The sequence below is a fragment of the Cucurbita maxima genome, unplaced genomic scaffold (assembly GCF_002738345.1).
Source record: "Cucurbita maxima cultivar Rimu unplaced genomic scaffold, Cmax_1.0 Cma_Scf00001, whole genome shotgun sequence".
NCBI lineage: Eukaryota > Viridiplantae > Streptophyta > Magnoliopsida > Cucurbitales > Cucurbitaceae > Cucurbita > Cucurbita maxima.
In genome coordinates this window covers 6,712,755-6,727,007 of record NW_019272017.1, presented here as the reverse complement: position 1 = coordinate 6,727,007, position 14,253 = coordinate 6,712,755, and the positions used below count along the sequence as shown (strand labels likewise).

At 35.7% G+C, this 14,253-nt stretch overlaps 2 protein-coding genes across 2 annotated transcripts; one reads left to right on the top strand and one right to left on the bottom strand.

The window, feature by feature from the left end:
- Positions 1-4,193: 4,193 nt before the first annotated feature.
- Positions 4,194-9,628, top strand: LOC111486530 (transcription factor TGA2-like). Its single transcript, XM_023133721.1, has 11 exons — positions 4,194-4,654; positions 4,872-4,988; positions 6,416-6,473; positions 6,559-6,652; positions 6,933-7,004; positions 7,091-7,150; positions 7,757-7,834; positions 7,919-7,970; positions 8,148-8,419; positions 8,923-9,171; positions 9,270-9,628. Exons 4-11 carry the CDS (start codon positions 6,587-6,589, stop codon positions 9,414-9,416), a joined length of 996 nt encoding a protein of 331 aa, XP_022989489.1. The 5' UTR covers positions 4,194-4,654; positions 4,872-4,988; positions 6,416-6,473; positions 6,559-6,586; the 3' UTR covers positions 9,417-9,628.
- Positions 9,629-10,387: 759 nt separating this feature from the next.
- On the bottom strand, positions 10,388-13,874 carry LOC111483420 (NADH dehydrogenase [ubiquinone] 1 alpha subcomplex subunit 6). Its single transcript, XM_023129645.1, has 2 exons — positions 13,557-13,874; positions 10,388-10,779 (listed from the first exon to the last, which is right to left on the bottom strand). Exons 1-2 carry the CDS (start codon positions 13,767-13,769, stop codon positions 10,594-10,596), a joined length of 399 nt encoding a protein of 132 aa, XP_022985413.1. The 5' UTR covers positions 13,770-13,874; the 3' UTR covers positions 10,388-10,593.
- Positions 13,875-14,253: the final 379 nt, after the last annotated feature.

Below are 14,253 nucleotides of genomic sequence, written 5' to 3'. Positions count from 1 at the left end.
GTTGTTCGAACCATTGTCGATTCAACTTATACATACAAAAGTGTTCACCATCGAAGTACTTATACAATAATAGATTTATATCGTAACCATAGACTTACGGTTTAACATAATAATTAATTATAACACGACTGACAACGGTAAAATTGTATCCTTCTAATGATTATTATACCAGATAGGCACATTGTAACATCCTTCTAATGATTATTATACCAGATAGGCACATTGTAACAGGTTGAGTTTTCTCTAATTATGACTAATTTTGCATAAATACTGTTGGATGATGAAAGTCCCACATCGGCTAATTTAGGGAATGTCATGGGTTTATAAGTGACGAATACTAACTCCATTGATGATATGAGGCCTTTCAGGGAAGCCCAAAGCAAATCCATGAGCACTTATGCTCAAAGTGAACAATATCATATCATTGTAGAGAGTCGTGTTCGTTCTAACATGGTATCAGAGTCATGCCCTAAACTTAGTAAATACCTCCTATTTTCCCTCGTAGATTTCTAACAAGATGACAAAAACACGTGGCCCAATATGACAGGTGATGTAAGGTAGGGATATTTAAACAATTTTCGTTAAAAAAACGTATATAATTATTACGTCACTGTGAAATATTACAAATAGCAGTCGATGACACAATGATAGAGTGAACGTTTGGAACTGATTTTTTTATATAAAAATTAAAAATATATAATTTTTTAATTAAATTAATGCCGGTATTTAATTTGGACAACGAGAGCTCCTCGTTGCGTTCAAAGCAATTAAGTAAATAAATAATTAAGTCACGTGGGCAGCCTTGTCTGACTATGAATTTCTAGGTTTCGCGAACATTAGTTTAAAGACGTGTCGCCCATTTATTGGCTGTTATATATTTCCTGGACACCTGTCGTTTCATACTGTGGAAATATTTTTAATTGAGACTTGGAGTAAGATGTAATCATTCTCCATCTCTTATTTTTAATTTGTTTAATATATATATATATATATTTTTGTTAAATTAATAAAAAGAAGCCTCCAATTAAAAATATCTTTAAATTAAAAAAAAAAAACTTTTACCGGTTAATAATTTCAATATTTCGAATTTTTAAAATATCTTGAATTTCTTAAAAATTCATTAATACTCTAAATCTTTTTTAAACTTCAAAAAATAAAAAGTTTAAAAATAACTTAGTATCGGTCTCATAAATACTTATAACATTCTAAAAATATCATTTAAATGTTTGAAAATAATTCACAACGCGAATGAATGAGTATTAATAAATATTTTTAAGTTTAATTGTGTTTTTTAAAATCTTGATATTTTTAAAGACATTTGTATTAATTTATTAATTAAAATTTTCTTTTATAAAATAATTGGTAAAAATTGAGACATTTGCTAGTTAGAAAATTTAAAATTGATTATGTTGTTTGACATTTGACGAAAAACTAAAGTGTGTGGCCATGATTGCCCAATCATTGAGATCATCGTGGTCCAAGATTATTTATTTATTTAAATGAAGTATTGAAACTTGACCCTTTCCATTTTTTTTTAAATTAACTTTGTAAGAAAAATAAAAAAACTAAATTTTATAATAATTTGGAATATTTGACCTAAACTACTCCAAATTTCCCGTTTGAAAATATATACATATAATATCAACAAATTAATATAATTGTGTCATAGAACACGTCTTTACAAAAATATACTATTTAATATTGAATATATGAATATACTTTAAAAACATCATTAAAATAAAATAACATTAGCATAAAATTTTCATATATTATGCTAATGTTAGATTAAAAAAAAAAATGGATAATGTATACTTATATTTATAATAATTTGATTTATTTAATGGACATCTGATGTTAATATAAGAACAAACTCTAACTACAAAACAAAAGTGCGTTTAAAATATATCAGACCGAAGGACACGACGTATTACTTAAAGAAGACATAAGATAGAACCATTAATTTTACAAAATTAGAGTGATTATTTTAATAGTGATTAAATTAAATACGCTATTATTAATATTCGTTTAAAAATAATGGATATTTTCTTAGACACTCGTATACTCCAATTCTCTTAATCTTTGTCAGCGATAGGATAAGGCAATGTGTCAAGAAATTCTTGGATCGTACTCGTCAAAATTGTTGAATGAAAGGCCAACAATATCAAATTTAAATGCAATTTTTGGCATGGGTAGTGGATTCTTATTTTCTTTCACACATAATGTGTCAAAAAAAAAATAACAATTACGACAGTGACCATTTGAATAGTCAATTACAACCGTTCAATTGGTTAAAACGTATATTTTCGACTCAAAAATTAGATGTTTTAATCTCTACCTTTTATATTATTGAATTCAAAATATAAAATAAATAATCTGAATAGATGTGATTATATATACCATTTCATCAAGTCAATAGTTCGATAGATAATATTTTACGAATAATTTTTCCAAATAATTTCGTTGATCATTTTTCTAAAAAGTGTTTTTAAAATTTAAATCACAATTCATATAATATGAATTGAATTTATTTGTTTTAGAGTAGGAAAGCTAATTTCCTACTAAATATCTTAACAAGTTGATTATAAATATTATTCCGTTAAAAAAAAGTCCAAGATCAACGATCTGTCTACAAAGATTGATGCATGTCACTCTAGATAGTCTACTTGTTTTTACACGTACGAGAAATCCCCTCATAATGGACAAGAAATGTCAGCAATGTGAGCTGGCTTAAATTCTTTATATGTCTATCTTATCTCGGGTTTTAAAATTTTGAAAAAAAATAACAATAAAAGAACAATAGCGAAAAGAAAATAGACACGAAAGCTTGGAAGCCACAATTTGGGTCAAAAGGAAGGATACAATAAATTAATAAATTCGCTTTCAAGTTAGGAAAAATAATATATGATATGGTCATGTAATCACATGTTATGACCAAGAATCCCGAGGGCAAACTTTTAAAATAAGTTAATAATTTGTGTCTAATAACATTGTGTTTATGAAGCAAAGAGGTATTGAGTCACTGATACAGCTAACCCACGTAATTATTAGCAAAACAACGCTTGTAAGAATTCGAGAAATATAGACCTGGCTCAAGATTTTATCAAATTCATAAGTTATGGCTCGGTCCTGAATGATTGGAGAGTGAACCACGACCTATTTTCACCATCAATGCTACTACGATCAGCACAAATCACGAAATCTTTATATTTTATTTCCATATCTTATGAATGTCAGGTGTGTTTAAGCTTTTTTTTTTTTTCGCAACAAATATTTATAGGAATATTTGAACTTTCAACTTCGAGAGAAATAATAGAGCAAGGAAACTATACTCGTCCACTTGACCATTCAATCTTTAATTTAAATAAGGAAAAAAAAAAAACTATTAAACTATACCTAATATCATTGAAAAAATAATCTAAGAAAATATGGATGTGTTAGTAACACCTACAAATGAATAAAATGTAAAACGTCAGTCATATTGTTTTAGGATTGATTCGTAAGTATGGATGCTCTATCAATAAATAAAAAATATGTCACCATTCAAAAAAATTATAGAAATGCTATTTCAATTCCACTTTTCTCTTAAACGGGAGAAAATAACTATAAAACTATAATAGTACAAGTCCATCACTAGTAAATATTGTACTTTTTATGATTTCCATCATGGGTTCCTCTATAAGATTTGGGTGAGATTTTCGTATCCTTATAATAATGTTTAGTTCCCATCTCCGACGGTTAGATCTCACAACCATCTTTATTGGGGTCACACCGTCTTCGATGGTATACCACCTGGTATCTGGCTCGGATACATTAGTAATAATTCAAGCCTACCAATAGTCGATATTGTTCTCTTAGGTTTGGGTTTCCACACTCTTATAATGTTACTTTGTTATTCTCTCCAATCGACGTGAGATCTCGTAAAAAAAACGTATTTTTTGGCATTCATTAGATCAAATTTAAACATTACTCGCAATAAAATCGAAAAATATCCCTCCTAACTTTCAACCAGCTAAATGCCAATCCCAAAAAAGAGTCATAAAGCACCAAAAAAGAGTCATAAAATTCAGTAATCATTATAGATTAGAACGTGTTCATCTCTCTCGTTATTCCCCATGGAGCTTCCCAAATGAGTCGTCAAAAGATGGGTCAATCCATGAAGCTACTGGAAATGGTGTATATTATTTCAAATTCAATCCCATGCCTAAAATTGGATCACTGCCTGCGCTGAAGCTACCAAAGAAAAACACCCACAAAAGTATCCATTTCAAACCCACACAGAATTAGAAAAAAGGGCAACAGGTAATAATTGGGCATTGGAAAGCTGAAGATTGCCACGCAAAGAGAACGTCCTCTTGAGATTGGCACACACCTGAAACGTCCCTCTCCCCCTCACCTTTCCCACACTTGAATCCAGTAATACACGAGCGCTTTCTCAAATCCCCCACCATCTTCCTCGTCCAACCTTTTACTGCCTTTACTTTCCCTTAACAGAGCCCCATCTGTAAGCAAGCGCTTCCATGTTCTTGATTTTGAGGACGGGGGGCCTTCCAAATCTTCCAATTTCCTCAATTTAGCCATCTGGGTCTCGCTTATTTGGGGTCAAATACGTCCTGATATGCCATTTTGACTTGTTTTGGGCGATCTTGACATCTGGGTACTGTTGGTTTCTGTTTATCTTTGTGTCCCATTTTGACTTGATTAGGATCTTTACTGAATTTGATCTATTTGATCTATTCTATTCGATATGGCTCATACTTGATTATATTTTCTCTTCGAGGCTTCTTGCTATTCTCTTCCTGGCATCATCGGTTGTATGCTTACTTTTAGTTGATTAGCTAAATTTCTGGGTTCTTTTGATTTTGATGTCTCAGACTGTTCTTCATGACGGTTGTTGGGCGAGTGGACCAGGCGAGTTGAGGAAGACATGAGAAGAAAGTGGCAAGCGGGATGCCAGGTTTTGCTTCAGAGATATCCATTTGTAGCTAACTGTGAGTTCCTTCCCTTATATTTGCTCATATGGCTGCTCCAACTTGTGTTAACTTGTAACTCTCTAGCTACTTGTCCTGTCGTTCCTGTAATACTCAGAACATGAGAATCAATTTCTGAGCTGCTGTTTGCTTGTTTACTTGCTGCATTCAAACATAATGATTGGTTCAATTGCTAGTTGGGTTCGAGTTTTTCGACAGGAAATAACTCGTCGAAGTGTCAGTTCCTGGTAGTTAATTGCAAGTTCTGGTGAAACATGACTAATCCCGTTAATGGAATTGTAACATTCCAAGCCCCCAAGAGGACAATATCTGCTAACAGTGAGTTTGGGCTGTTACAAATGGTGTCAAAGCCAGACACTGGGCGGTGTGCCAGCGAGGACGCTGGGCCCTCCAAGGGAGTTGATTGTAAGATCCCACATCGGTTGGAGAGGAGAACGAAACATTGCTTATAAGAGTGTGGAAACCTCTCCCTAGTAGACGCATTTTAAAAACCTTCGGGGGAAGCCTAAAAGGGAAAGCCCAAAGAGGACAATATCAGATAGCGGTAGGCTTGGACTGTTACAAATGGTATCAGAGCTAGACACCAGGCGATGTGCTAGCGAGGACACTGGGCCCCCAAGGGGGGTGGATTGTGAGATCCCACATCGGTTGGAGAGGAGAACGAAACATATCTTATAAGGGTGTGGAAACCTCTCCTTAATAGACGCGTTTTAAAAACCAGGGGAAGCCCTGAAGAAAAAACCCAAAGAGGATAATATCTGCTAGTTGTGGGCTTAGGCTGTTACCAGAATAGTGATGCAATGACGTCTTATCATTGCTTTGAAGCATATTCTTCGTCGAAACCTATGTCATGCCATATCAGTCCTTGAACCTAAGAGTGGCCACAGTTTTCTATTAACACCATTAAAGAAAAAGGACTGCTTGATTACATTTCCAACTCACCTCTAACAACAAGTGATAGTTTCTACTTTTCTGTTCTTAGCTTCTTCATACTGTATTAGATATAGTCTCTCTTGTAGCTCCAATCTTACAGGTCAAATGGCGTTTTTCTTCCAACTACTTAGGTCCCATTGACCTCGACCTTATATATTTCGTTTTACTCAAATAAAACTGTAACGGCCCAAGCCCACCGTTAGCAAATATTGTCCTCTTTGGCTTTCCCTTTCGAGCTTCCCTTCAAGGTTTTTAAAACGCGTTTGCTAGGGAGAGATTTCCACACCCTTATAAAGAAGTTTCGTTCTCCTCCCCAACCAATATGGGACATCACAAAGACGAATCGTATATAAGAAGAAAAATGGTATTTATAGCTTTAGTTTATGTTTGCTAAACGGAACCGAGTGTAAATTCGAGTAAGAGAAAAACACATGCCCGCTCGTTTATGCATGTCCTCTTTTATTGGGTAGTAATATGTTGTACTCTTGATGCAGAAACTGTGCTTAAAACCCCTATTAAGAAGGCAAACAGTTGCTTGTAACCTTCAGTGAGGTGAGTTCTATTTGATTGCTGGTTTTGTGTCCTCTTATACTGCCACAACACTTCCCATGATGCCCTTGGTTTCCTTACCTTGCAGTATTAAGGAAAACCTCAAAGTATATGCCATGACTGATGTCAGTCCAAGGACTGATATCTCTACCGATGTCGACACAGATGACATAAACCAGAGGGTAATATGTCTTTCATATTCAAATTACGTGCTATCTTGTCCATCTCTGTATTTACATGATTCAGAACATTACTGTGAGATCTCACATCGGTTGGAAAGGAGAACGAAACATTCTTTATAAGAGTGTGGAAACCTCTCCCTAGCATACGTGTATTAAAAACATTGAGGGGAAGCCCAAAAGGGAAAATCCAAAGAGAACAATATCTGTTAGCGGTGGGTTTGGACATATACACATATACATACATTCATATACATTTGATCTTTTTCTTCCACATTTACAGCTCGATATGGTTCAGTGGAACACGGTGGCTTCTGATTCCAGTGATAGAACAAAAGATAAGTCCGATCAGAAGGTTGTACTCAGTACATTAGTTATTTAATCTTTTGCTGTGATGACCTTGTGTGATAAAAATGGATCATTATATTTTTCTCTTCTCAGACTCTACGTAGGCTCGCGCAGAATCGTGAAGCTGCCAGAAAAAGCCGACTGCGAAAAAAAGTAGGCCTTATATTTCTCCTTCTGTTTCTATTCCGACTCTAGCATGTTGCTGTCGTTGCTGTTATTTAGTTTAGAAATAGAAGCTTTAAATTAAGAAAATACAATAACCGCCTAAACCCACCACTAGCAGATCTTGTCATCTTTGGACTTTCCCTTTCGGACTTCCCTCAAAGTTTTTAAAATGCGTATGCTAGGGAGAGGTTTCCACACCCTTATAAAGCATGCTTCGTTCCCCTCTCCAACCCGATGTGGGATCTCACAATCCACCCCCCTTCGGGGCCCAGCGTGCTTGGTGTCCACCCCCTTTGGGGCTCAGCGTCCTCGTTAACACACCACTCAGTGTTTGGCTCTCATACCATCTGTAATAGCCCAAGCCCACCGCTAGCAGATATTGTCCTCTTTAGACTTTTTCTTTCGGATTTCCCCTCAAGGTTTTTTAAAATGCTTTTGCTAGGAAGAGGTTTCCACACCCTTATAAAGAATGCTCCGTTGATCTTAATCTTATCCATGATTAGAGGCTTTCAGTGTTAGTGGTATGATCTCTCTATTAAATGAAAACTTGAAGTCATTAAATCCAACTTGTTCTTCTATCTTATCTATATGTAGGCATATGTCCAACAGCTAGAGAGCAGTCGTTTAAAGTTGACACAACTAGAGCAGGAGCTTCAGCGAGCACGGCAGCAGGTTGCCTGCATTGTGTTTCTCTGTTGTTCTCTATCACTCAAGTTTGAATCTCTTCAAATTTCTTATAAATTGTGTCCTTTTTAGGGAGTGTTCATATCAAGCTCAGGAGATCAGGCCCATTCGATTACTGGAAATGGTATTTGAATTATTTTGAATCACGATATTACTTTCACGAGACGTCGTAATCTGGCACGATTATTAGTATAACTCGATCTCGTTTATACTGATTATGTAACTTTTTGGCAGTAAGTGTTTTGTTTTAGCTATCTTTTCAGTTTGAAGTTGCATAGCATTAGCTGCTACACATTTGCAGGGGCCATGGCATTTGATGTGGAATATGCCCGTTGGTTGGAAGAACAAAACAAGCAGATCAATGAACTAAGAGCAGCGGTAAACTCTCATGCAAGTGATACTGAACTCCGAATGATCGTCGATGGCGTCTTGGCTCATTACGATGAGGTTTTTCGGCTAAAGGGCATCGCTGCAAAGGCTGATGTTTTCCATTTATTGTCTGGCATGTGGAAAACTCCTGCTGAAAGATGTTTTTTGTGGCTTGGTGGTTTCCGTTCATCGGAGCTCTTAAAGGTGTGCTCATTTATTGTCTCTATAACAATATTGTGAGATCTCATATCGGTTGGAGAGAAGAACGAAACATTTCTTATAAAAATGTGGAAACCTCTCTCTAGTAGACGCATTTAAAAACCGTGAGGCTGATGGCGATACGTAAAGGGCAAAAGTGGATAATATCTCCTAGCGGTGGGCTTGGGCTGTTACAAATGATATCAAAGCCAGACACCGAGAGGCGTGCCAGCAAGGACGCTGGCCCCCAAGAGGAGTGGATTGTGAGATCCCGCGTTGGTTGGAGAGGAGAACGAAACATTCCTTAAAAGAGTGTAGAAACCTCTCTGTAGTAGACACGTTTTAAAATTGTGAGGCTGATGGCGATACGTAATGGGCCAAAGCGGACAATATCTGTTAGCGGTGGGCTTGGACTGCTTTTTAACTAATGTTTTGATTTGATGTTAATACGAGTGAGAAGTAAAGCTCTGAGTTTTAAGCATTACTAAAAGATTGGAATTCCGTTGCAGCTTCTTGTCAATCAATTAGAGCCCCTAACAGAACAGCAGTTCATGGGCATATCCAACTTGCAGCAGTCTTCACAACAGACTGAAGATGCATTGTCACAAGGCATGGAAGCATTGCAACAGTCGTTGGCGGAGACGTTGTCTAGCGGATCTCTTGGCTCCTCGAACACATCTGGCAATGTGGCAAACTATATGGGTCAAATGGCCACAGCCATGGGCAAATTTGGGACTCTTGAGGGGTTTATTCGCCAGGTATCTTTCATGATGTGTTCTTAGATGCGTACGATGATCAAATCTTACATTTAGGATCTGATTCATTATTGCTTCCTTTTCTCTCTGTGGAATTGTAGGCTGACAATCTACGGCAACAAACACTACAGCAAATGCATCGGATATTGACAACTCGTCAGTCGGCTCGGGCACTTCTAGCAATTCATGATTACTTCTCCAGACTACGAGCCCTTAGTTCACTGTGGCTTGCTCGCCCAAAGGAGTGAATAGCTTTTTGGTTTCTCCTCAATTATATTGACAAAAACGCTTTAGTTTTCAAATTTTATGTGTGTGTCAGATTATATGGTATCAGTCTTGTGATGATCTAGAGAGGCTACACTCTGTATATATCTGTATGTTATTTACGGCAAGTCCATTTTTTTGGATACAAAACAATTCTATTCCTAGATATATGCAACCTTTATGTATTTGATTTGTAGATTCATAATGTATAAAGGTCAAGACATAAACCTATGCCTTGTAAACTCATGCTCAAACATGAACTTAGGCTTCTCAACTCGAGTTATGAGTCTAATTCGAAAGCCAATTGTTTCTTATGCCAAAAATTCCTAAAGATGATGAAATAAAACAAAAGCATCAATAAAGCAATGGAAAAGCATCTTAAACTCACTAAGAGCATAGAATATTCAAATGTCGTACTTTCTTTTTGTGAGTGGGCAATTGTCATTTTCTAGTTTCAAACTATGCCATTGATCAAGAGAACAGACGTTTATAGAACCTTGACCCTTTTAAAAATATCTTCACAGCTTTCAGTTTTCTTACACCTAAAGAATTCTCAATTGATAGGGTCTCTGAGAAATTTTGCATAAACTAAAAAAAACAAAACAAAAACAATAGACTAAAACATGCTTCATCTCAAAATTGAGTCCCAAATGTAACAATCTTATTGTCAGTCACTTCTCCTAACGTTATAAGCTTGTTTGCTAAGTACCTTTTCAAGCACTTAAAAAGTCATTATTGAGCACTCCAAGCAATGCGCGAGGTGAAACTATTCTTGGAACTTCAGAAACTAAAAATATATCACACATGAGGTTTTCGTGCACACTTCACACCCCACAATTAAGATAATTGCTAACGTAATTTGTGATCTTGATAATGATTAGAACTTATAAACATGCCAGTGATAAAACGAAGACAACTGGAACTAAAGCTAGAGTAGACAACCATTTGGGCTTGATAATTAAAAACGGTGAAAATAGAACCAAAGATCTTGGATTGCTTTGCGTCTGTAAAAGCTACAGCGGTCATAATATACCAACAATTCAATCCAACAAAACGATCAAGTAGGAGTGTTCATTGTCAAGAGAACACATAGTTTCTTCATTATTTCTCAAGATCACAAATAAAAACTATGGATGTTTCATATTCAAGGAAGGATGAAGTTCAAAAGTAGTTACTCTTGTAGAAGTTTTTGAGAAAATTGGATATGCCCTGATCCTTGGAACCCACATCTTGCACGAGTCCTTCGCGACCAACCACATACTGACCGATGATGTGATGCCGTTGCTTTGCATGTTCGGTAATGTTACCGAGCTCTTCCATGCCCTTGAAAAGAAGCATGTCAATCACCTGTAAACTTGAAAAGTCAGAAACTGTAAAAATAATCTTCACATTCGCAGTCCTGACTCCAAGACAGTGTAAAGAACAGAATCTTAAGAAATTAAAATAGACACAGATTTTATTTCAAAGAATCAAGCAAAAAATATGTGTTGAAAACTATTCCCAGAACGTGAATAATTAATGCCTCTAGAGTATATTGACCGAACTCTTCAAGCATTTTTATGTCATCATCATCAGCTAATTTCTCAATTATATAATCCTTTGCACTCAATTTATCCTTCTGGATTAAGATTTTATTCCTACAACCTCCATTCCTCGAATGCAAATTATTTTCAAAGTGCACCGCAAGCTTCTTACTTGGGGCATGAGGTGCACAACAGATATCACTCGATTGAAGCCACTATCTCTCTCTCCCTCTCTCACTCACACACATTTATATGTATCACACACATTTTTATATGTATCTATGAGATAGAGTATGAAAATCTGTTTACTCAGTTTAAATTGAGTATCCGTTTCCCTCCCTTTCCTGCTAGGATTGAAAATCCTGTATTTTACATATCCATAAGATTGAGTCCATGGGTTTCCAAAATAGTGTAAAAAGAGGTGCTTTGAATCATTACTATTTGACTCGGACTTGTTTTAAAAAAGTCGAGACATTTAGAATTGTTACCCACACAGATATGCAGAAGTGCTCACATTGTTAGACCACCGGGTGAAAGGAGGCTAAACCTACCCTGCCCGTCTCCATAAGTGGAGCACCTCCGCTAAAAAATAATGGTCTAAGTTTCTATCTTCACCAGCAGTTTCTTAATAACAGTCCTAGAAAGACACTACTACCAAGCGGCTTCTGTAACATGTTACACTTAATTTACCACACACAGCGAGATTTCTACACATAAACTACAACTTGTAGTTCTGAAAGATTTAGACCCCACACTATGCCATAAATGAGACTCTGCCATTGCGAAGCGACTGGAGGAGTTTCTTTTTTTCCCTCACGATCACTTGGCAATCAGCCATGGGTCGCCTAAAGCCAGTGATTTCCCCAAAAAAAGGAGGAAAAAAAAAATCCAACAAAGTTGATTAAATTTCCCATGGAAGCAAATTATCTAAAAGGTTTAAGTTGTATGGATCGGCCATCGAGATGTGAAGTAGTTAATACCAAAGGAATGATTTACAGAAGAAACACAATATTAAAACTAATTCCTTGGGTTTGTCAAATAAACATGCTTGTACCTTTAATTACTAGAGGTGGTAGTAAGCAAATGGGGTGCAATATTCGAGAAACCTCTGATGTTCAAAATCATCTACGCTTCATTTGGAAATCAAGAGGCCCCAGCAAAAAATTCAAGGGGAATTGGTCAATTGTCAAGAGTCAAACTGCTAATCGCATTCTTTTTCTGGCGTTTTGTCTTTATAAAATAATTTGAATTCACCTCTAAAGCAATGAACACAGAGAATGTCTCCATCACATAGATGATAGCACAAAAATGACAAATTTACAAGTAATATTCAACTGGCAGCAACTGTAGATCACCAAACAATAGGTTCCACCATAAATAGATAGTAACCATAAGAAAGACAATAAACCATTGGGGTACAAGGTTTGAGGAAACAAATTGGCAGCACTTGATGAAAAGATGAAACAATAGTAAATGGATAAAATGCAGGCACAGGCATGAATTATATCTAGTAATTAAAGGTACAAGCAATTATCTTTTGTAACTATAGCTAACCATGGTCCAAATCAATTGAAAAGCTTTCCTTTAGTTTTTTGTGGAAGGGGGTTCTCTCTTCTCCCTTGCCCTTAGGCTGTTAATAATAATTTTTTTAGAGACAGCATATCTACCGATTCATCAGATACTCTCACATACCAAAAAAAATTAAGATTATGGTAATATCATGAAACTTTTGCATCATTAATATAATTTTGATACGAAACAAAATGCATTGATAAATGAGACATATAGCAGAAACAATTCACAAGGGAGGCACCTCAATTAGAGCTGGAGTTGATTGACCAAAAAATAAAGATTCAACTCTCTTGTTTCTTTCTAACCGAAGACTCCAAAAAAGAGAGAATTTTTTTAAGATTGCAGCAGCAGAAAGAAGCAATTAGATGAGTTCTAGGCCTAGATTCTTTCAAACTTGTATTTGCACGCCTATCTTCAATGAACTCCTTTGAGAAAAATTCTCCCAAAAAGTCAACAATTGATTGTTTGTCCAAAGAATCCTACCATCAAATGCACTGAAAGAGCTCATACACCGTGAAACAATATCCCAGAGTTAGAAGGAATAGCCCCCAAAAAGAAAAACGGATTGAATTGATTATCCACGAAAAACTTCGTGAAGGGACGGAAGAACACAACTCATCTACATTTTCAACCCTATCTAATGTGCACAATCTTCAGGAGGGCGAAATCATCCAGTTGCGTTGCAAATGCAAAACTGCCAGAACACCAATATCTATTTGACTCGGCAAAAATAACTCTCCAGAATGATAGATTTACAACGACGACAAGAACGAGAAAGATAAACCCTCTAAACTCCTCTATTCGTTTTTCTATTTCTATAAAGCTTTCGTTTCTAATTGATGGAAAAGACAGCTTCAAAAATCCTTTCTCAGACGTCTCTAATAGACACAAAGACAAGAAGTCCCCAGAGTTTATCCACACCACTTAAGGAAATGAAGGATTCAACAAAACTCCCGAAGACGCTCCCAAATCATATATAAATTGACAAAAAATAAGAAAAATATACAGTAAAATGCAGGAAAGAGAGACCTTAGGGTCCGTAACGTGGGAATTCTTGCGGATCTCGGAGGCGATGGTAGAGCGGATATGAGAAATAGTAGTGACATCGTCTAAGTTATAGATGTTCATGATTGCAGGCAAGGATCTACATGCTGATCTGAAGAAATCGAAGACTCGATTCCGGGCTTCTTCCAGACTGGCGGAGTTGGGCGGAACCTTCAGACCTCGAACTGTGAACGCCATTTTTTCTGAGTTCTTCTCTCTGCCTTCGCCAACTCAATGAGTGAACTCGTTCGGCTATTGCTGTTCGCGCTACTCCTCGCAGCCTCCCACGCGCCTGGTTTATAAGAGCAATTTGATGGGCTTTAAACCATAAAAATTACATTTGTTTTATGGATTAAAATTATTTATTAAAACTAATTATTACAATTAAAAAGTCTAGTTAAAGCATTTAATTTTTTTTAATTCGTAATATATATATACTAACGATAATAATAATTATTATTATTACATTCATAAGTGAAATAAAACTTTCAAGGTAAAATGATAATAAGATCTAAAAATAGTCCTATAAAAGCATTTTTAAGTAATTTTAAAATTTAAAGTATACGTAATAATGCTTCACTTTAATCATTCAGAAGTTTAAAGTATTTTAAAATATAAAAAACTATAGCAATTTAAATTTATCCAAATTTTTATTCTTATAGACAAAAAAAAAAAAAAAAAA

Bases quoted from the DNA above. Each gene is read 5' to 3' on its own strand.
- LOC111486530 (XM_023133721.1), top strand. From the start codon at position 6,587: ATGACTGATGTCAGTCCAAGGACTGATATCTCTACCGATGTCGACACA. The intron at 6,653-6,932 runs GTAATATGTCTT...CCACATTTACAG, and splicing joins CAGATGACATAAACCAGAGG to CTCGATATGGTTCAGTGGAA. The intron at 7,971-8,147 runs GTATTTGAATTA...ACACATTTGCAG, and splicing joins CCATTCGATTACTGGAAATG to GGGCCATGGCATTTGATGTG.
- LOC111483420 (XM_023129645.1), bottom strand. From the start codon at position 13,769: ATGGCGTTCACAGTTCGAGGTCTGAAGGTTCCGCCCAACTCCGCCAGT. The intron at 10,780-13,556 runs GTCTCTCTTTCC...TCAAGTTTACAG, and splicing joins CCCACGTTACGGACCCTAAG to GTGATTGACATGCTTCTTTT.